Source organism: Ambystoma mexicanum, chromosome 12 (assembly GCF_040938575.1).
Source record: "Ambystoma mexicanum isolate Mex_15411 chromosome 12, UKY_AmexF1_1, whole genome shotgun sequence".
Taxonomy (NCBI): Eukaryota; Metazoa; Chordata; class Amphibia; order Caudata; family Ambystomatidae; genus Ambystoma; species Ambystoma mexicanum.
This window is the reverse complement of record NC_090936.1, coordinates 1,235,383,878-1,235,404,954: the sequence shown is the minus strand read 5'-3', so window position 1 is coordinate 1,235,404,954 and position 21,077 is coordinate 1,235,383,878. Positions and strand designations below refer to the sequence as shown.

Below are 21,077 nucleotides of genomic sequence, written 5' to 3'. Positions count from 1 at the left end.
CTTTTTAAATAATGCATGCTGCATCGTTTTGTAGAACTTGAATTTTTTTATGCTAGAACTTGAAGCTCCAATCAACAGGGCATTGCAATAGTCTAGCCTGGAGATAATAGTAGCTTGAGATATTATAGCACTGTTCCCTTCCGAGATGTAGGGGCGAATATTTCTCAGGAGATGGAGATGGTAATTACAGCTTTGACTCATCAGGTTAACATGTGCCTCGGAGATCAGGCTGGCTTCCACCTGGACCCCTAGAGTTTTCGCCCAAGCCTATCTGAAGCCAAAAATGAGAATCTCTGTTTTATTGCCATTTAGACAAAGCCAATTGGGCGACATCCAGAGTTCTATCTGCTAGTAAATGTTAGTGAGGGCTTTGTTGTCAATCAAATGATCCCGGTAGACTCTAAAACCAGCTGGGTGTCATCAGCATAATTGGTGAAAAATACACTGAAGTCATCCAGAAGAGAACAAAGTGACCTTGTGTAAAGGTTAAACAAGATGGGGGATAGACTAGCCCCTTAGGACACTCTGCACCAGATAGGGGCTGATGGTGAGACTACTGGACCCCACTGGATTTTGTATTCATGTCCAGATAAAAAAGAGTGGTACCAGTCAACCGCCCCCTCAGAACATTATCCCAGATGTTTTAAGGAGTGTAAGAGGTGTTGGTGGTCCACCAGATTAAATGCCGCAGAAAGATCCAAAAGGACCTGCAGACCCGCTTTGCCCTTATCGGTTATTCCTAGCATGTGCGATTGCTTGCTAGTAGGGCTGTCTCGGTACTATACCGAGGTCGAAAGCCTTACTGTCTATCATGGAGAATGTTGCTATTCTCCACGAAAGCTTGCAAGTGCACATAGGCAAGTTTATCTAAGATCTTAAGTATAAACTTGCAATTTGTTATGGGTCTGAGATTACCCGGGTCCTTTGGGTCTAAGTTGTTTTTTTTTTATAGCAGTGTGATGACAACGGTTTTATTGACTTGGGTATCCTGCTATCTCTAAATGAGGCATTGGCGAATCTAGTCAAAAAGGGGGGCGAACAGATCTCTGTGGTCTAGGATTAACTTCGGAGGGAGGATGTTTTCCGAGCATGACATATCAGGAACAGCTGTAGCTGAGAATGCAAAAGCTTCATACCTTCTGCTCTATGTTCCGAGCACTGTTTTCGATAGGGATGGCCGCATTGGGCAGAGTCTCTTTGATTTTCTTCCTAGCCTTTGGTATTTTAGCCTCAAAGGCTGTTTGTACTGTTATTACATCCAGTGAGGCAGTGAGAAACGGGTTAGGTAGGGCCTTCGGCTTCTCCAGGAGTCTTAGAATTTCGAAACAGCTTTTTGGGGCGGTTGGAGGCCTGACTTATCTCAATTTTGCAGTACTCCTTTTTAGTTTGATCATTTTATTTTTGTAGGTTTTGTCAGAATCCTTCCAAGCTATTTTAACCACTGGGATTCCAATTTACGTTTCTTCTTTTTCATCAATTTAAGTTTGGGGGTCAAGCATTTCTTATGGCCGGGGTTATCTCTCACGACTTTGGACCGGAGGGGGACTTTTTCATTGAGCAATTTCAAGAAACTGTCAGAAAAAGAAGAGATTAGACGCTCCACGGAGTCAGTTTCACTCATTATAGTTGTTAGACATAGCGAAATGTCCTGAGCCTTTATCCTGTTGAAGTTATGGTTGATAATAACCTTGGGGGGGTTAGTAGGTTTAACCGCAGCCTCCGGTCATTGGAAATGAAAGCTAACAATATAGTGGTCTGACCGAATACAGGGAGAGGTTTGATCAATGACCGTGGCAATGTTTTTAGTGACCACCCAATCTAGCATGTGATTCTTGGCTGTGGTAGGATCAGTATTTATAACTTGAAAGTTCAGGTTATTTAGAGTTCGCTCCAATTCGTTAGCTACTTTGTCAGTCTCGTCCCCCCTCCAATAGTTCGAATCACCTAAGAGAAAAGAGGCTCTATTCTGCCCCTCGAGGGGGCCTAAGGTCTGTGGGCCTCATTAGGACCCTGGCGCTAAGGGGTTTGCGCCAGCGTTAGCTGCGCCGACCCCTTACCGCCAACTACGAGTTCCCATAGCGCCATGGTCATTTTTCCGCCCGCTTTTTGCGGGCGTAAAAATCCATGGCGCTATGGGACCTTGGTGTTAATTACGCCACCGTAATTTACGGTGGCGTAATTAACTCCTTCCCCACTCCCATTATACCCTATGGGGCCGAAATGGGAATGGGGAAGGGTAAATGGGTCAATGGGGACTTACCGCCCCGCCGACCTCGGAATGGGGCGGTAAGTCCACCATCCGCCATGGCGTAAACGGACTTTACGCCATGGCCGGAAAGTCCGTCGATGGCGGAAAAAATCCGCCAGGGTCGTAATGAGGGCCTGTGAGATTTACTCAATGAAGTCTGGCAAAGCCGGTGGAGGGCAGTATATAAGGATAAAATTCACGCATATATTTGGAGTTGGAGTGATTTTCACGCGGAGGATCTCGCAGCCTTGACAAGCTATGGGAGAAGCAAAGGCCCTCATTACGACCCTGGCGGATTTTTTCCGCCATCGACGGACTTTCCGGCCATGGCGTAAAGTCCGTTTACGCCATGGCGGATGGTGGACTTACCGCCCCATTCCGAGGTCGGCGGGGCGGTAAGTCCCCATTGACCCATTTACCCTTCCCCATTCCCATTTCGGCCCCATAGGGTATAATGGGAGTGGGGAAGGAGTTAATTACGCCACCGTAAATTACGGTGGCGTAATTAACACCAAGGTCCCATAGCGCCATGGATTTTTACGCCCGCAAAAAGCGGGCGGAAAAATGACCATGGCGCTATGGGAACTCGTAGTTGGCGGTAAGGGGTCGGCGCAGCTAACGCTGGCGCAAACCCCTTACCGCCAGGGTCCTAATGAGGCCCAAAGAGTCCCAATTCTGATTTTGCTATGATTGCCACTCCTCTCCCATAGCCCTGTTCTCTTTTTTTACAAAACATAGAGAAGCCGGGTAGGACAGCCTGATTGATAGATGGTCCACTGCTGTCTCCAATCCAGCTCTCTGTGAGAAACAAATGGTTGAGTTTGCTGTCCAGGATTAAATCATGAATGTCTTGAGCATGACTAATTAACGATCTTGTGTTCAACAAGGCTGCATTGAGATTGGTTCCTTTAACCCCTAACCTAGCTGGAATATGGTTGAGAATGGTTGCTTGTGGTGGGGACGTGGAATCATCTATATGAGTAGTGGTGTGATCTTGCTCAAAAGACAAGGAACTGTTTTTCATCAGGGTGTGATCGACCGTTTGACACCGACTGGTTGGCGGGGCTCGGTACCGTGGTCAGTCAGCAGACTGTTTGTGTCTTTATTTATGTCAACACAAGGGGTGAGGCACTCTATAGAGTCCTTGGCCGTGGGGGGAGCCTCACTGTGTTTAGGGAGAGCATCAGATGTAAACTGACAGTAATCAGCATCGTCTCATTTAGAATGCTTAAATTTGTTAATTATCATGATTCTGCTTGTACGCCGAAGTGCAAGGGAGAGGGATTCGTTAATTGGTCAGCCACTCAAATGCAGCGAGGCACAGTTATCAAGTGCAGCTAAACAATACAGCTAAATAAAGGTAACAGTAATTGCAAAACTTCCTACAATAGCGCACTGTGCGAGCACTCAGAGAAAATGTACACAAGGTCACAGGCACACTTCAATTCAGCAAGGATTCTTCCAGATACAAGAAAAGCAGTCTCTGGGCTGTTATAGCTGAGGTAGCCGAGCACATTCCTGAGGGTGAACTGAGGAAAGGTTTCCTCAACATAGTGGAGTATGGAAAGGGAGCTATGAGCCAATCCCTGCAGTCAGGAATGGAAACAGCCGATTGTGTTGGGAGACCTATGGCAGCAATTTCTGTCATGCGAAGATTCCCGGGCTCAGAAACTCAGGGTTTGCGCAGGACGTCTAAGAAAAATTGCTTGACATGACCTTTGATGGAACACATCTGTTTGGTCAAAAGGCAGATGACAGCCTTGATAAATTGCAGGCATCCAAGGCTGTGGCTAATTGTTTAGGTGCAGTGATAAGGCAACCTGCCCAACCCCCAATTGAATGGAAGGGCAAGCCTTTGTGTTACCACAATTATGGTCAAAAAGGTAAACAGCCTGCCACCCGTCAAGGTCAAAGACACTTTTCTCGACCTTAGAGGAGGTAAAAAGCAGACCACCTCTGCTTCTGTCCCCTCCAGTACGGCCTCTGCCACAAAACCTTTTTAAGGAGTTCTGTTACACTACACTGTAGGGGCCGTCTATCTCACCATTCAGAAGAACGGTGCGTCATTACTTTGAACACATGGGCGCTTCAGGTAGACTGCCAAGGTAACTGCCTTCCATTTTTAAAACGCCTGCCGGATTTCCTCCCTCTGGGCAGACCACCTCCTGTTCCAGACCCACTGCTCCTGCAAGAGCTTTCCTCTCTTCTGGAGAAGGGTGCCATAGAGTTTGTACCTATACAAGAAAAGAACATGGGGTGTTACTCCACTATTTGCGGTCCCAAAAGTAGAACGGAGGTCTGCGACCCATATTGGACGTGAGGCACTTGAGCAAGTGCCTCAGGAAAGACAAATTCAAGATGGTAACACTCTCTCCGATCCTCCAGACCTTAGGAATTCAGGACCGGTTGGTGTCATTCGACCTACATGACGCTTACTTCCATGTGTCGATCCATCCAAAGCAGAGGAAGTACCTAAGGTTCGTCATAGGTAATACTCACTACAAGTTTCAAGTTCTGCCTTTCGACCTTAGCTCCACCAGAGGGTCTTCACTATACCTAGACGATTGGTTAATCAGGGCAGGATCTCTGCATCAAGTGCTGGATCATCTCAATCGCACCTGCCACCTCCTCCACAAGCAGGACTTCTCCCTCAATTTAAAGAAGTTCCAGCTGACACCTTCTCAAATGCTCCAATTAATTGCAGCAGTCCTGAGTCTCCCTCGGGCAAGACGTTTCCTCCATCGGAGAGGGCTGTACACATCCTGCAGATGGTCACCAAATTCCAGAACACCCGAAACCTATTAGCCCTAGACTTCCTACGGTTGCTCGGTCTCATGGCATCCTGCATCTTCCTGGTTCCAGAGACTCGGCTGAGAATGAGTTTGCTCCAATGGGCCCTCAGATCTTAATAGCCGCAATTCTCTGGCAGTATGAAGGACTTGATTCAAGTCCCGAGCAGAGTCACTCAGGATCTCCTGTGATGGACTTGCACAGAGAACGTGATGGCGGGAGAACCATTTTTGGCACCTGTGAGCAGAGGGGATTGTATTGACCAACGCATCTCTGAAAGCCTGGGGCACTTACCTGGATGAGCGGACAGTCCCCTGCAAAGACAAAACCTCACATCAACCTGTTCGAGCTGAGGGCGATCAGACTGGCGCTGATGGCCTTCTTGCCCTCCATACATTGGAAGAATGTCCTGATCATGACAGACAATACAGTGGTCATGCAGTACATCAACAAGAGAGGCGGTGTAGGGTCACCTCCCCTATGCAGAGAGGTTATGCAGCACTGGTCCTGGGTGTTGCAGAACAACATCTCCCTGTTGGCAATTCACTGCACCGGTAAGAAGACTACGATGGCGCATGCCCTTAGCAGGCAGGGCTTGGTCTCTCACGAGTGGGAGCTGCGCCAGGAAGTTCTCCTAGAGTTCTTCACCATCTGGGGAACTCCTCAGATGTATCTGTTTGTGTCCAGTGTGAACAGGAAGTGCAAGTTTCTCTGTGCCAGGGAATTTCCCCTGAGAGGAGCACTGGGGGACGCATTGATGGTGGACTGTAGCTTTCAGCTCCTGTATGCATCCCCACAGATTCCTGTCATTTCTCAAGTGATCAGGAGTTTGAAGAGGTACGGATCAACCATGATCCTGATTACAGCCTGGTCCAGGAGAATGTGGTTCCTGGACCTTCGGACATGGCCATCTGTCCTTCATATCCTCTTCCCCACAGACCCAAGCTTCTTTCCCAGGAAGGGTAGCTGGTTCTTCACCCGACCGTATACAAGGTCAACCTGCACGCCTAGCTTCTGAAAGGCTAAGGTACAGGGATTAGGGGCCTTCTGGAAGACATAGGGAGGTTTTGCATTCAGGCAGAAGGCCGGCAACTAAAGCTCTATACCGCTGCTGTTGGAAGAAATTCTGCAGCTGACGCAGAGCACAGGATGTGGATCCCTTGTTATGTGACACCTAAGGGTTGTTGTCCTTCCTTCTTCATTTGACAAAACACCATCAAGTGCTATTTAGCAGCGCTGTCCATTTTTAAGTGCTACCCTTACTCATCCACATGGCACAGATTTACAAATGTCACATATATTTTATTGATGGTCCACTGTTCAAACCTTCTACTAACCCTTTTCATATCAAAACGTGTACCATATATAATGTACAGTACTTCAAATAGATGCCCCACGTTTGATATATGCATTCTAATGTTTCTGACTTGATTCTCAATAATGAAAACTCAAGGAATGCTCATACACTGTTCTGTATACTGCAATACGTTTTATTGAGCCAAATAAGTAATGAACATTGCTACTATTATTGTCACTACACATAACACGCTCACTATGCAAAAGGTTATAAATGAATAAGCAGCTCTCATTGTCACTACCTCTATGTCTACTCAAGACCAAATCAACCATCTCAGAAGCATAAACACCACTTCAGAAGCAACTGACTACCTCATTAGATGTCACTATGCAACCTCATGAAATGAACTGCCCTCCCAATCACTCCTTTCCCAGTGTGATATCAAGAACGGATACAACAAGCCCTCATACTCACTACTGTCCTCAGAGGGTAGGGAGAGGAGAGCTGGAGACTGGATGCCTGGGGCCTGAAATATCAAATAAAATTGTAAAAATCACCTGTCAAAATCACCATGGTCTCTTAGCAAACAGCAGCAAAAGTAAGGAAAAAGGCCTTAAAAAAAATGTAGTGCCAATTGGAATTGATCATGGTTCAAACAACATCCAATTAAAAATAAAAGATGTCCACAGGTGGTGAGCTGATTGCCATCGGTAGGAATTTTTCTCTATGTAGCTCAGTCCAAAATAGTAGTTCTGCGCAAAAAGCAAAGTCTTTCTGAGACTACGAAGCCCAAAAATGCAATTCAGAGGCTCCAAAATCCAAGCAGAGAAAAGGCCCCCCTCCCCTCTGCATAGGCTTGCATGGACATGGAAAGAGTGGTTCCAGTCTGCTTCTGGGTGGCCCTTCAGCTTCCGTCTGCCTCATCTAGCTCCATCAGGTCTGCAAATGGCTCTCTTCTTTCCTCTTGCCCTTCCTGAAGCAAGTCTTTTTATAGTTACGAAGCATTGTTTTACTTAAGCCATCTCTTCCCCTCATTAGTAGGATGCTGACTCCTCCCGTCTGTAACAACTCACCAGAAACAAGCATCAGGGGAAGAAAACAGCCACTTTGTGGCTCGATGATGCCTCTCTTGTGTAAAACAGGGAGAAGTGGTGCCTTATAATCAGGTGGATTTGTCTCCAGAAAAAAGAATCAGGGGAAACAAACAGCTAATTTGTAGCTCGACAATGCTGCGCTTCGCATCTTCAACAAACATTAGGTCTACCTCCTTATTAAGTGTGCAATATAGCTTTGGCCACCCAAGCGAATACGTTGAATAGAAAATCTGTTTACTACTCTCTGATTCTGGTTTTAGAATTTTACAATAAGAAGGTTCTCTCTGTGCGGTTCTCGTCAACTAACTGGCCCAAACTTGAGAGCTGCTTCTGAAGGAATGTTCTGAAACTTCCGATGGGGGTCCCAGCGGTGGTCGTTAGATATGAACTGGCCCATTCCTCCATAGAAGTCCTTTTCCACTGGAAAAACTTGACAATAAGAGCAAAAATCCTTTCAGCAGTAGAAAATTAAATTTGGTGAGAATTAAAGACGCAAATGGACAGGAAAACCTAATTGCCACTTGATAAATGGGTGACCAGTTTTAATGAAATAATGGTAGTGTACAATGTAAACATCAAGTTGATTCTCTTTTTCCCTCATAAAGCCCAAAATGAACTTTGCGTAAATACCATCTGTACGTGGAATTCTGCCTGATGTTAGATCACTAGACCAAATTCCCTGTTAGCTGATCCAATTCCTGGACTGTTGGTCCTTGTTACCAAGCAGAGAAATTATTGGGGCTAGAGGAAAGGTGTGGCAGAACCAAAGGATTTGCTGCTTTTCTCTAATGGAGGGGAATATTGAGTCATTGTTCCTAGAATATCAGGCTCTATTTGAATGGCAAATGTTTCATTTTAAGCACCTTTTAGAAGATTTTAGAACACTTCCTAACAGCATAGTGTGGCAACACATTGTGATTTCTTCTGGTAACAATTGTTGGAGTTCGGCTGCACTGCACTTCGTGAAAGAGATCGTACCCTCTTAAAAGAACCTTTTATCTTGAAAAGGAGGATTTTATCTAAATGTGTATTTGCATTTGCCTCCCATTTTGTTTATTTTGATTTTTCTTTTTTGTGCTGTTTTATGGTTTATTTAGTGTTGTAAGTCATATGAAATGATGTAAATTATTTGTTGATTACATTGAGATTTCTTAAAGGTTTTGTTTTTAACTGACAACAATAACAATAAAAAATAATATAAATTAATTGTGCGATAATTGATGTGGTTTATAAAATGTGCATCAACAGGAGGTCCTCATGCTTTCACAACAAAGCGTAATGCTCAGCTTGATCCCCCGTGGCCACGCGGTGCAGAGCTCCAAAGGCTACATGTTACCCTATGGATTACAAATATGTGTTGTTTAAAACTTTGAATGTAGATTTTCCCTTTGGAATGGAATAGAACAGGATGCTTTCTTTCATCCTTAGGCATAATGTACATGTGTGCCTGGTCACTCATGGGGCACCTGTTGAGACGTGTGTTGGTGGGACGTTCACTGTCTTTGGTCTCCTTTTTCTGTTTTCTGCAGCATGCGATTGTTCTGGACACGGTCAGTGTGAGGAAGGTGCCACTGGGACCGGGGAGTGCACTTGCGACTATGGCTGGTCAGGACCGCGCTGTCAATATAAAATAGGTATCTGAAGTCTGTCTCCCTACTCTTTATACCACTTTCTTGCTCTTGTGAGACACATGTTATGTTTAACTAATTTGCTGAAGAATGTTAGTTGAAGCAAAGCCACCAAAAACAACTACATATGGATCATATTTGCATCAGGTGTTTGCAGATCATTCAAAAGAGGGGAATATGTGTTTGCTGCTCCGTATATATAAGAACATACAATAAAAGAATACGTTTACCAGTGAAAATGAGAGCGCGTGTGCATTGGGTGCCCAAACAACCTACAAGCAAGTGGTCTTAGATGTCCAGGTGCCAAGCGGCTAATTATGCAACTCTTCCGGTCTGTGTGATTGTGAGTGTACTCCCACTGAATAAAAGCTAACGGTGCCACCATCACACAGTTGCAGTGTAGTCCCTGCTGTAAACAGCAGTTGCCCTCTGCATATGAATGTGGAGAAACGATGACACGGTAGGGCAGGTAGTGGATACACTGTGCAGCTGTTGGCAGCAGTAAGCCACTCTGTGCCCTCACTTTGCAGACTACTAGTGCCAGGTTGATCATCGAGCCACCATTTCCCCTTGAGCCCATTTCTGCCCCTATATTCCATCCCCTTTCATCCATACTTAGGGGGATACTATTCATAGGGAAGAGGATGGCACTGTAGCATTATCGCTAGCAGCTTTAATAATCAATAATACACTGCAGCGCATGCGTGACTCTGCCTCCCGCAACCAGTCTCACTCGCCCCAAATCCCAGCCCCAACTGCCAAACATTTTCTCCGTGCATTTTGGGCTGGAGCATCAAGCAAACGTGCACACTTAAAAATGTCTAATTTTTCTATAACTCCACTGTTGTCCTGTGAGAAAGTCCCTTTAGTGCCCTTTTGCTCTTTAGAGTGTATTCCTCTGTCTCATCATCGGACTCAATATGAAGCATGTCCCAAACATTTCTAATGGATTGTGTCTTCCCAGGGATTCTCCTGCGGCGGTAGGTCTTGGAAACTATTCACAGCAGGGGGTCCTGTGTGGCTCTGGCATTGAGGGTCGTTGGCGCTGTCAACAAATCCAGATGTGACCTCAGCACCAGCACGAATAGCAGGCACCCTGCCCAATGACCGCAGCTCCTTTTTTCTGCCTGCTCGTCACGCTTCTCGGAAACTAACCTGCAGCCCCTCTGCTGGTTTCTCTCGGACGCATTTCAAAATACCCTTCCTTTTCATCGATCATTTAGACTCCAAAACCCTCCAGTTTCAAGAATGATCGAGACTGTAAAGCTAAAGGGACCCAGACCAACCCTCACAAGGTCTGCTTGCGTCCATAACCACCTGACCAACATGATGCAGCTGGTGGGCAGGGGCACATGGCAAACGCACTAGGGCATGAGCGAGTGTGAAATATTTCAACTAACTCGCCATGTGTGCTGAACAGCCACTTGTCTGTGATTCGCGTGCATGTATGATGACACAATTGTCTGGCCACGTGCCTGTGACTGTATTTGACATGCCCGGTCCTCAGAAGAGTGCCACTCATACATTACGCCAAATGCCATCCCAGCCCATGGTGTGATGTAGGACACCTGGCGTTTTACTGGTCCTGGCGTTTTACTGGTCATTGCAATGTGAGGGTATCCCAGCCCATGGTGTGATGTAGAACACCTGGCGTTTTACTGGTCCTGGCGTTTTACTGGTCATTGCTATGTGAGGGTATCCCAGCCCATGGTGTGATGTAGAACACCTGGCGTTTTACTGGTCCTGGCGTTTTACTGGTCATTGCAATGTGAGGATATCCCAGCCCATGGTGTGATGTAGGACACCTGGCGTTTTACTGGTCCTGGCGTTTTACTGGTCATTGCAATGTGAGGGTATCCCAGCCCATGGTGTGATGTAGGACACCTGGCGTTTTACTGGTCCTGGCGTTTTACTGGTCATTGCTATGTGAGGGTATCCCAGCCCATGGTGTGATGTAGAACACCTGGCGTTTTACTGGTCCTGGCGTTTTACTGGTCATTGCAATGTGAGGGTATCCCAGCCCATGGTGTAATGTAGAACACCTGGCGTTTTACTGGTCCTGGTATTTTACTGGTCATTGCAATGTGAGGGTATCCCAGCCCATGGTGTAATTTAGAACACCTGGCGTTTTACTGGGCCTGGCATTTTACTGGTCATTGCAATGTGAGGGTATCCCAGCCCATGGTGTGATGTAGAACACCTGGAGTTTTACTGGTCCTGGCGTTTTACTGGTCATTGCAATGTGAGGGTATCCCAGCCCATGGTGTGATGTAGGACACCTGGCGTTTTACTGGTCCTGGCGTTTTACTGGTCATTGCTATGTGAGGGTATCCCAGCCCATGGTGTGATGTAGAACACCTGGCATTTTACTGGTCCTGGTGTTTTACTGTTCATTGCAATGTGATAGTATCCCAGCCAATGGTTTGATGTAGGACACCTGGCATTTTACTGGTCCTGGTGTTTTACTGGTCATTGCAATGTGAGGGTATCCCAGCCCATGATGTGATGTAGAACACCTGGCGTTTTACTGGTCCTGGTGTTTTACTGGTCATTGCAATGTGAGGGTATCCCAGCCCATGGTGTGATGTAGAACGCCTGGCGTTTTACTGGTCCTGGCATTTTACTGGTCATTGCAATGTGAGGGGATCCCAGCCCATGGTGTGATGTAGAACAGCTGGCGTTTTACTGGTCCTAGCGTTTTACTGGTCATTGCAATGTGAGGGTATCCCAGCCCATGGTGTGATGTAGAACACCTGGCGTTTTACTGGTCCTGGCGTTTTACTGGTCATTGCAATGTGACGGTATCCCAGCCCATGGTGTAATGTAGAACACCTGGCGTTTTACTGGTTCTGGTATTTTACTGGTCATTGCAATGTGAGGGTATCCCAGCCCATGGTGTAATTTAGAACACCTGGCGTTTTACTGGGCCTGGCATTTTACTGGTCATTGCAATGTGAGGGTATCCCAGCCCATGGTGTGATGTAGAACACCTGGAGTTTTACTGGTCCTGGCGTTTTACTGGTCATTGCAATGTGACGGTATCCCAGCCCATGGTGTGATGTAGGACACCTGGCGTTTTACTGGTCCTGGCGTTTTACTGGTCATTGCTATGTGAGGGTATCCCAGCCCATGGTGTGATGTAGAACAGCTGGCGTTTTACTGGTCCTGGCGTTTTACTGGTCATTGCAATGTGAGGGTATCCCAGCCCATGGTGTGATGTAGAACACCTGGCGTTTTACTGGTCATTGCAATGTGAGGGTATCCCAACCCATGGTGTGATATAGAACACCTGGCGTTTTACTGGTCCTGGCGTTTTACTGGTCATTGCAATGTGAGGGTATCCCAGCCCATGGTGTGATGTAGGACACCTGGCGTTTTACTGGTCCTGGCGTTTTACTGGTCATTGCTATGTGAGGGTATCCCAGCCCATGGTGTGATGTAGAACACCTGGCGTTTTACTGGTCCTGGCGTTTTACTGGTCATTGCAATGTGAGGGTATCCCAGCCCATGGTGTAATGTAGAACACCTGGCGTTTTACTGGTCCTGGTATTTTACTGGTCATTGCAATGTGAGGGTATCCCAGCCCATGGTGTAATTTAGAACACCTGGCGTTTTACTGGGCCTGGCATTTTACTGGTCATTGCAATGTGAGGGTATCCCAGCCCATGGTGTGATGTAGAACACCTGGAGTTTTACTGGTCCTGGCGTTTTACTGGTCATTGCAATGTGAGGGTATCCCAGCCCATGGTGTGATGTAGGACACCTGGCGTTTTACTGGTCCTGGCGTTTTACTGGTCATTGCTATGTGAGGGTATCCCAGCCCATGGTGTGATGTAGAACACCTGGCATTTTACTGGTCCTGGTGTTTTACTGTTCATTGCAATGTGATAGTATCCCAGCCAATGGTTTGATGTAGGACACCTGGCGTTTTACTGGTCCTGGTGTTTTACTGGTCATTGCAATGTGAGGGTATCCCAGCCCATGGTGTGATGTAGAACACCTGGCGTTTTACTGGTCCTGGTGTTTTACTGATCATTGCAACGTGAGGGTATCCCAGCCCATGATGTGATGTAGAACACCTGGCGTTTTACTGGTCCTGGTGTTTTACTGGTCATTGCAACGTGAGGGTATCCCAGCCCATGGTGTGATGTAGAACGCCTGGCGTTTTACTGGTCCTGGCATTTTACTGGTCATTGCAATGTGAGGGGATCCCAGCCCATGGTGTGATGTAGAACAGCTGGTGTTTTACTGGTCCTGGCGTTTTACTGGTCAGTGCAATGTGAGGGTATCCCAGCCCATGGTGTGATGTAGAACACCTGGCGTTTTACTGGTCCTGGCGTTTTACTGGTCATTGCAATGTGAGGGTATCCCAGCCCATGGTGTAATGTAGAACACCTGGCGTTTTACTGGTCCTGGCATTTTACTGGTCATTGCAATGTGAGGGTATCCCAGCCCATGGTGTAATTTAGAACACCTGGCGTTTTACTGGGCCTGGCATTTTACTGGTCATTGCAATGTGAGGATATCCCAGCCCATGGTGTGATGTAGAACACCTGGAGTTTTACTGGTCCTGGCGTTTTACTGGTCATTGCAATGTGAGGGTATCCCAGCCCATGGTGTGATGTAGGACACCTGGCGTTTTACTGGTCCTGGCGTTTTACTGGCCATTGCTATGTGAGGGTATCCCAGCCCATGGTGTGATGTAGAACAGCTGGTGTTTTACTGGTCCTGGCGTTTTACTGGTCATTGCAATGTGAGGGTATCCCAGCCCATGGTGTGATGTAGAACACCTGGCGTTTTACTGGTCATTGCAATGTGAGGGTATCCCAACCCATGGTGTGATATAGAACACCTGGCGTTTTACTGGTCCTGGCGTTTTACTGGTCATTGCAAAGTGAGGGTATCCCAGGCCATGGTTTGATGTAGGACACCTGGCATTTTACTGGTCATTGCAATGTGAGGGTATCCCAGCCCATGGTGTGATGTAGGACACCTGGCGTTTTACTGGTCCTGGCGTTTTATTGGTCATTGCAATGTGAGGGTATCCCAGCCCATGATTTGATGTAGGACACCTGGCGTTTTACTGGTCATTGCAATGTGAGGGTATCTCAGGCCATGGTGTGATGTAGGACACCTGGCATTTTACTGGTCCTGGCGTTTTACTGGTCATTGCTATGTGAGGGTATCCCAGCCCATGGTGTGATGTAGAACACCTGGCATTTTACTGGTCCTGGTGTTTTACTGTTCATTGCAATGTGATAGTATCCCAGCCAATGGTTTGATGTAGGACACCTGGCGTTTTACTGGTCCTGGTGTTTTACTGGTCATTGCAATGTGAGGGTATCCCAGCCCATGATGTGATGTAGAACACCTGGGGTTTTACTGGTCCTGGTGTTTTACTGGTCATTGCAATGTGAGGGTATCCCAGCCCATGGTGTGATGTAGAACGCCTGGCGTTTTACTGGTCCTGGCATTTTACTGGTCATTGCAATGTGAGGGGATCCCAGCCCATGGTGTGATGTAGAACAGCTGGCGTTTTACTGGTCCTGGCGTTTTACTGGTCATTGCAATGTGAGGGTATCCCAGCCCATGGTGTGATGTAGAACACCTGGCGTTTTACTGGTCCTGGCGTTTTACTGGTCATTGCAATGTGAGGGTATCCCAGCCCATGGTGTAATGTAGAACACCTGGCGTTTTACTGGTCCTGGTATTTTACTGGTCATTGCAATGTGAGGGTATCCCAGCCCATGGTGTGATTTAGAACACCTGGCGTTTTACTGGGCCTGGCATTTTATTGGTCATTGCAATGTGAGGGTATCCCAGCCCATGGTGTGATGTAGAACACCTGGAATTTTACTGGTCCTGGCGTTTTACTGGTCATTGCAATGTGAGGGTATCCCAGCCCATGGTGTGATGTAGGACACCTGGCGTTTTACTGGTCCTGGCGTTTTACTGGTCATTGCTATGTGAAGGTATCCCAGCCCATGGTGTGATGTACAACAGCTGGTGTTTTACTGGTCCTGGCGTTTTACTGGTCATTGCAATGTGAGGGTATCCCAGCCCATGGTGTGATGTAGAACACCTGGCGTTTTACTGGTCATTGCAATGTTAGGGTATCCCAACCCATGGTGTGATATAGAACACCTGGCGTTTTACTGGTCCTGGCGTTTTACTGGTCATTGCAAAGTGAGGGTATCCCAGGCCATGGTTTGATGTAGGACACCTGGCATTTTACTGGTCATTGCAATGTGAGGGTATCCCAGCCCATGGTGTGATGTAGGACACCTGGCGTTTTACTGGTCCTGGCGTTTTATTGGTCATTGCAATGTGAGGGTATCCCAGCCCATGATTTGATGTAGGACACCTGGCGTTTTACTGGTCATTGCAATGTGAGGGTATCTCAGGCCATGGTTTGATGTAGGACACCTGGCATTTTACTGGTCATTGCAATGTGAGGGTATCCCAGCCCATGATTTGATGTAGGACACCTGGCGTTTTACTGGTCATTGCAATGTGAGGGTATCCCAGGCCATGGTTTGATGTTGGACACCTGGCATTTTACTGGTCATTGCAATGTGAGGGTATCCCAGCCCATGATTTGATGTAGGACACCTGGCGTTTTACTTGTCCTGGCGTTTTACTGGTCATTGCAATGTGAGGGTATCCCAGCCCATGGTGTGATGTAGAACACCTGGCGTTTTACTGGTCCTGGCGTTTTACTGGTCATTGCAATGTGAGGGTATCCCAGCCCATGGTGTGATGTAGGACACCTGGCGTTTTACTGGTCCTGGCGTTTTACTGGTCATTGCAATGTGAGGGTATCCCAGCCCATGGTTTGATGTAGGACACCTGGCGTTTTACTGGTCATTGCAATGTGAGGGTATCCCATGCCATGGTTTGATGTAGGACACCTAGAATTTTACTAGTCATTGCAATGTGAGGGTATCCCAGCCCATGGTGTGATGTAGGACACCTGGAGTTTTACTGGTCCTGGCGTTTTATGGGTCATTGCAATGTGAGGATATCCCAGCCCATGGTGTGATATAGAACACCTGGTGTTTTACTGGTCCTGGCGTTTTACTGGTCATTGCAATGTGAGGGTATCCCAGCCCATGGTTTGATGTAGGACACCTGGCGTTTTACTGGTCCTGGCGTTTTACTGGTCATTGCAATGTGAGGGTATCCCAGGCCATGGTTTGATGTAGGACACCTGGCATTTTACTGGTCATTGCAATGTGAGGGTATCCCAGCCCATGGTGTGATGTAGGACACCTGGCGTTTTACTGGTCCTGGTGTTTTATTGGTCATTGCAATGTGAGGGTATCCCAGCCCATGATTTGATGTAGGACACCTGGCGTTTTACTGGTCATTGCAATGTGAGGGTATCCCAGCCCATGATTTGATGTAGGACACCTGGCGTTTTACTGGTCATTGCAATGTGAGGGTATCCCAGCCCATGGTTTGATGTAGGACACCTGGCATTTTACTGGTCATTGCAATGTGAGGGTATCCCAGCCCATGATTTGATGTAGGACACCTGGCGTTTTACTGGTCATTGCAATGTGAGGGTATCCCATGCCATGGTTTGATGTAGGACACCTGGAATTTTACTAGTCATTGCAATGTGAGGGTATCCCAGCCCATGGTGTGATGTAGGACACCTGGAGTTTTACTGGTCCTGGCGTTTTATGGGTCATTGCAATGTGAGGATATCCCAGCCCATGGTGTGATATAGAACACCTGGTGTTTTACTGGTCCTGGCGTTTTACTGGTCATTGCAATGTGAGGGTATCCCAGCCCCTGGTTTGATGTAGGACACCTGGCGTTTTACTGGTCCTGGCGTTTTACTGGTCATTGCAATGTGAGGGTATCCCAGGCCATGGTTTGATGTAGGACACCTGGCATTTTACTGGTCATTGCAATGTGAGGGTATCCCAGCCCATGGTGTGATGTAGGACACCTGGCGTTTTACTGGTCCTGGCGTTTTACTGGTCATTGCAATGTGAGGGTATCCCAGCCCATGATTTGATGTAGGACACCTGGCGTTTTACTGGTCATTGCAATGTGAGGGTATCCCAGCCCATGGTTTGATGTAGGACACCTGGCATTTTACTGGTCATTGCAATGTGAGGGTATCCCAGCCCATGATTTGATGTAGGACACCTGGCGTTTTACTGGTCATTGCAATGTGAGGGTATCCCATGCCATGGTTTGATGTAGGACACCTGGAATTTTACTAGTCATTGCAATGTGAGGGTATCCCAGCCCATGGTGTGATGTAGGACACCTGGAGTTTTACTGGTCCTGGCGTTTTATGGGTCATTGCAATGTGAGGATATCCCAGCCCATGGTGTGATATAGAACACCTGGTGTTTTACTGGTCCTGGCGTTTTACTGGTCATTGCAATGTGAGGGTATCCCAGCCCATGGTTTGATGTAGGACACCTGGCGTTTTACTGGTCCTGGCGTTTTACTGGTCATTGCAATATGAGGGTATCCCAGCCCATGATTTGATGTAGGACACCAGCCGTTTTACTGGTCCTGGCGTTTTACTGGTCATTGCAATGTGAGGGTATCCCAGTCCATGGTGTGATGTAGGACACCTGGCATTTTACTGGTCATTGCAATGTGAGGGTATCCCAGCCCATGGTGTAATGCAGAACACCTGGCGTTTTACTGGTCCTGGCGTTTTACTGGTCATTGCAATCTGAGGGTGTCCCAGCCCATGGTGTGATGTAGAACACCTGGCGTTTTACTGGTCCTGGCATTTTACTGGTCATTGCAATGCGAGGGTATCCCAGCCCATGGTGTGATGTAGGACACCTGGCATTTTACTGGTCTTGGCATTTTACTGGTCATTGCAATGTGAGGGTATCCCAGCCCATGGTGTGATGTAGGACACCTGTCGTTTTACTGGTCCAGGCGTTTTACTGGTTATTGCAATGTGAGGGTATCCCAGCCCATGGTTTGATGTAGGACACCTGGTGTTTTACTGGTCCTGGCATTTTACTGGTCATTGCAATGTGAGGGTATCCCAACCCATGGTGTGATATAGAACACCTGGCGTTTTACTGGTCCTGGCGTTTTACTGGTCAGTGCAATGTGAGGGTATCCCAGCCCATGGTGTGATGTAGAACACCTGGCGTTTTACTGGTCCTGGCGTTTTACTGGTCATTGCAATGTGAGGGTATCCCAGCCCATGGTGTAATGTAGAACACCTGGCGTTTTACTGGTCCTGGCATTTTACTGGTCATTGCAATGTGAGGGTATCCCAGCCCATGGTGTAATTTAGAACACCTGGCGTTTTACTGGGCCTGGCATTTTACTGGTCATTGCAATGTGAGGATATCCCAGCCCATGGTGTGATGTAGAACACCTGGAGTTTTACTGGTCCTGGCGTTTTACTGGTCATTGCAATGTGAGGGTATCCCAGCCCATGGTGTGATGTAGGACACCTGGCGTTTTACTGGTCCTGGCGTTTTACTGGCCATTGCTATGTGAGGGTATCCCAGCCCATGGTGTGATGTAGAACAGCTGGTGTTTTACTGGTCCTGGCGTTTTACTGGTCATTGCAATGTGAGGGTATCCCAGCCCATGGTGTGATGTAGAACACCTGGCGTTTTACTGGTCATTGCAATGTGAGGGTATCCCAACCCATGGTGTGATATAGAACACCTGGCGTTTTACTGGTCCTGGCGTTTTACTGGTCATTGCAAAGTGAGGGTATCCCAGGCCATGGTTTGATGTAGGACACCTGGCATTGTACTGGTCATTGCAATGTGAGGGTATCCCAGCCCATGGTGTGATGTAGGACACCTGGCGTTTTACTGGTCCTGGCGTTTTATTGGTCATTGCAATGTGAGGGTATCCCAGCCCATGATTTGATGTAGGACACCTGGCGTTTTACTGGTCATTGCAATGTGAGGGTATCTCAGGCCATGGTGTGATGTAGGACACCTGGCATTTTACTGGTCCTGGCGTTTTACTGGTCATTGCTATGTGAGGGTATCCCAGCCCATGGTGTGATGTAGAACACCTGGCATTTTACTGGTCCTGGTGTTTTACTGTTCATTGCAATGTGATAGTATCCCAGCCAATGGTTTGATGTAGGACACCTGGCGTTTTACTGGTCCTGGTGTTTTACTGGTCATTGCAATGTGAGGGTATCCCAGCCCATGATGTGATGTAGAACACCTGGCGTTTTACTGGTCCTGGTGTTTTACTGGTCATTGCAATGTGAGGGTATCCCAGCCCATGGTGTGATGTAGAACGCCTGGCGTTTTACTGGTCCTGGCATTTTACTGGTCATTGCAATGTGAGGGGATCCCAGCCCATGGTGTGATGTAGAACAGCTGGTGTTTTACTGGTCCTGGCGTTTTACTGGTCATTGCAATGTGAGGGTATCCCAGCCCATGGTGTGATGTAGAACACCTGGCGTTTTACTGGTCCTGGCGTTTTACTGGTCATTGCAATGTGAGGGTATCCCAGCCCATGGTGTAATGTAGAACACCTGGCGTTTTACTGGTCCTGGTATTTTACTGGTCATTGCAATGTGAGGGTATCCCAGCCCATGGTGTAATTTAGAACACCTGGCGTTTTACTGGGCCTGGCATTTTATTGGTCATTGCAATGTGAGGGTATCCCAGCCCATGGTGTGATGTAGAACACCTGGAATTTTACTGGTCCTGGCGTTTTACTGGTCATTGCAATGTGAGGGTATCCCAGCCCATGGTGTGATGTAGGACACCTGGCGTTTTACTGGTCCTGGCGTTTTACTGGTCATTGCTATGTGAGGGTATCCCAGCCCATGGTGTGATGTACAACAGCTGGTGTTTTACTGGTCCTGGCGTTTTACTGGTCATTGCAATGTGAGGGTATCCCAGCCCATGGTGTGATGTAGAACACCTGGCGTTTTACTGGTCATTGCAATGTTAGGGTATCCCAACCCATGGTGTGATATAGAACACCTGGCGTTTTACTGGTCCTGGCGTTTTACTGGTCATTGCAAAGTGAGGGTATCCCAGGCCATGGTTTGATGTAGGACACCTGGCATTTTACTGGTCATTGCAATGTGAGGGTATCCCAGCCCATGGTGTGATGTAGGACACCTGGCGTTTTACTGGTCCTGGCGTTTTATTGGTCATTGCAATGTGAGGGTATCCCAGCCCATGATTTGATGTAGGACACCTGGCGTTTTACTGGTCATTGCAATGTGAGGGTATCTCAGGCCATGGTTTGATGTAGGACACCTGGCATTTTACTGGTCATTGCAATGTGAGGGTATCCCAGCCCATGATTTGATGTAGGACACCTGGCATTTTACTGGTCATTGCAATGTGAGGGTATCCCAGGCCATGGTTTGATGTTGGACACCTGGCATTTTACTGGTCATTGCAATGTGAGGGTATCCCAGCCCATGATTTGATGTAGGACACCTGGCGTTTTACTTGTCCTGGCGTTTTACTGGTCATTGCAATGTGAGGGTATCCCAGCCCATGGTGTGATGTAGAACACCTGGCGTTTTACTGGTCCTGGCGTTTTACTGGTCATTGCAATGTGAGGGTATCCCAGCCCATGGTGTGATGTAGGACACCTGGCGTTTTACTGGTCCTGGCATTTTACTGGTCATTGCAATGTGAGGGTATCCCAGCCCATGGTGTGATGTAGAACACCTGGCGTTTTACTGGTCCTGGCGTTTTACTGGTCATTGCAATGTGAGGGTATCCCAGGCCATGGTTTGATGTAGGACACCTGGCATTTTACTGGTCATTGCAATGTGAGGGTATCCCAGCCCATGGTGTGATGTAGGACAACTGGCGTTTTACTGGTCCTGGCGTTTAACTGGTCATTGCAATGTGAGGGTATCCCAGCCCATGATTTGATGTAGGACACCTGGCGTTTTACTGGTCATTGCAATGTGAGGGTATCCCAGCCCATGGTTTGATGTAGGACACCTGGCATTTTACTGGTCATTGCAATGTGAGGGTATCCCAGCCCATGATTTGATGTAGGACACCTGG

General features: G+C 47.5%; 1 protein-coding gene across 1 annotated transcript in view; it reads left to right on the top strand.

Annotated features, from left to right (window-relative positions):
• Positions 1 to 21,077, top strand: part of STAB2 (stabilin 2) — a 1,783,079-nt gene that overhangs the window by 1,487,004 nt on the left and 274,998 nt on the right. The window contains exon 57 of the mRNA XM_069629923.1: positions 8,959 to 9,063. Coding sequence (XP_069486024.1) covers positions 8,959 to 9,063 — 105 coding nt within the window. The remainder of the gene's footprint in view (positions 1 to 8,958; positions 9,064 to 21,077) is intronic.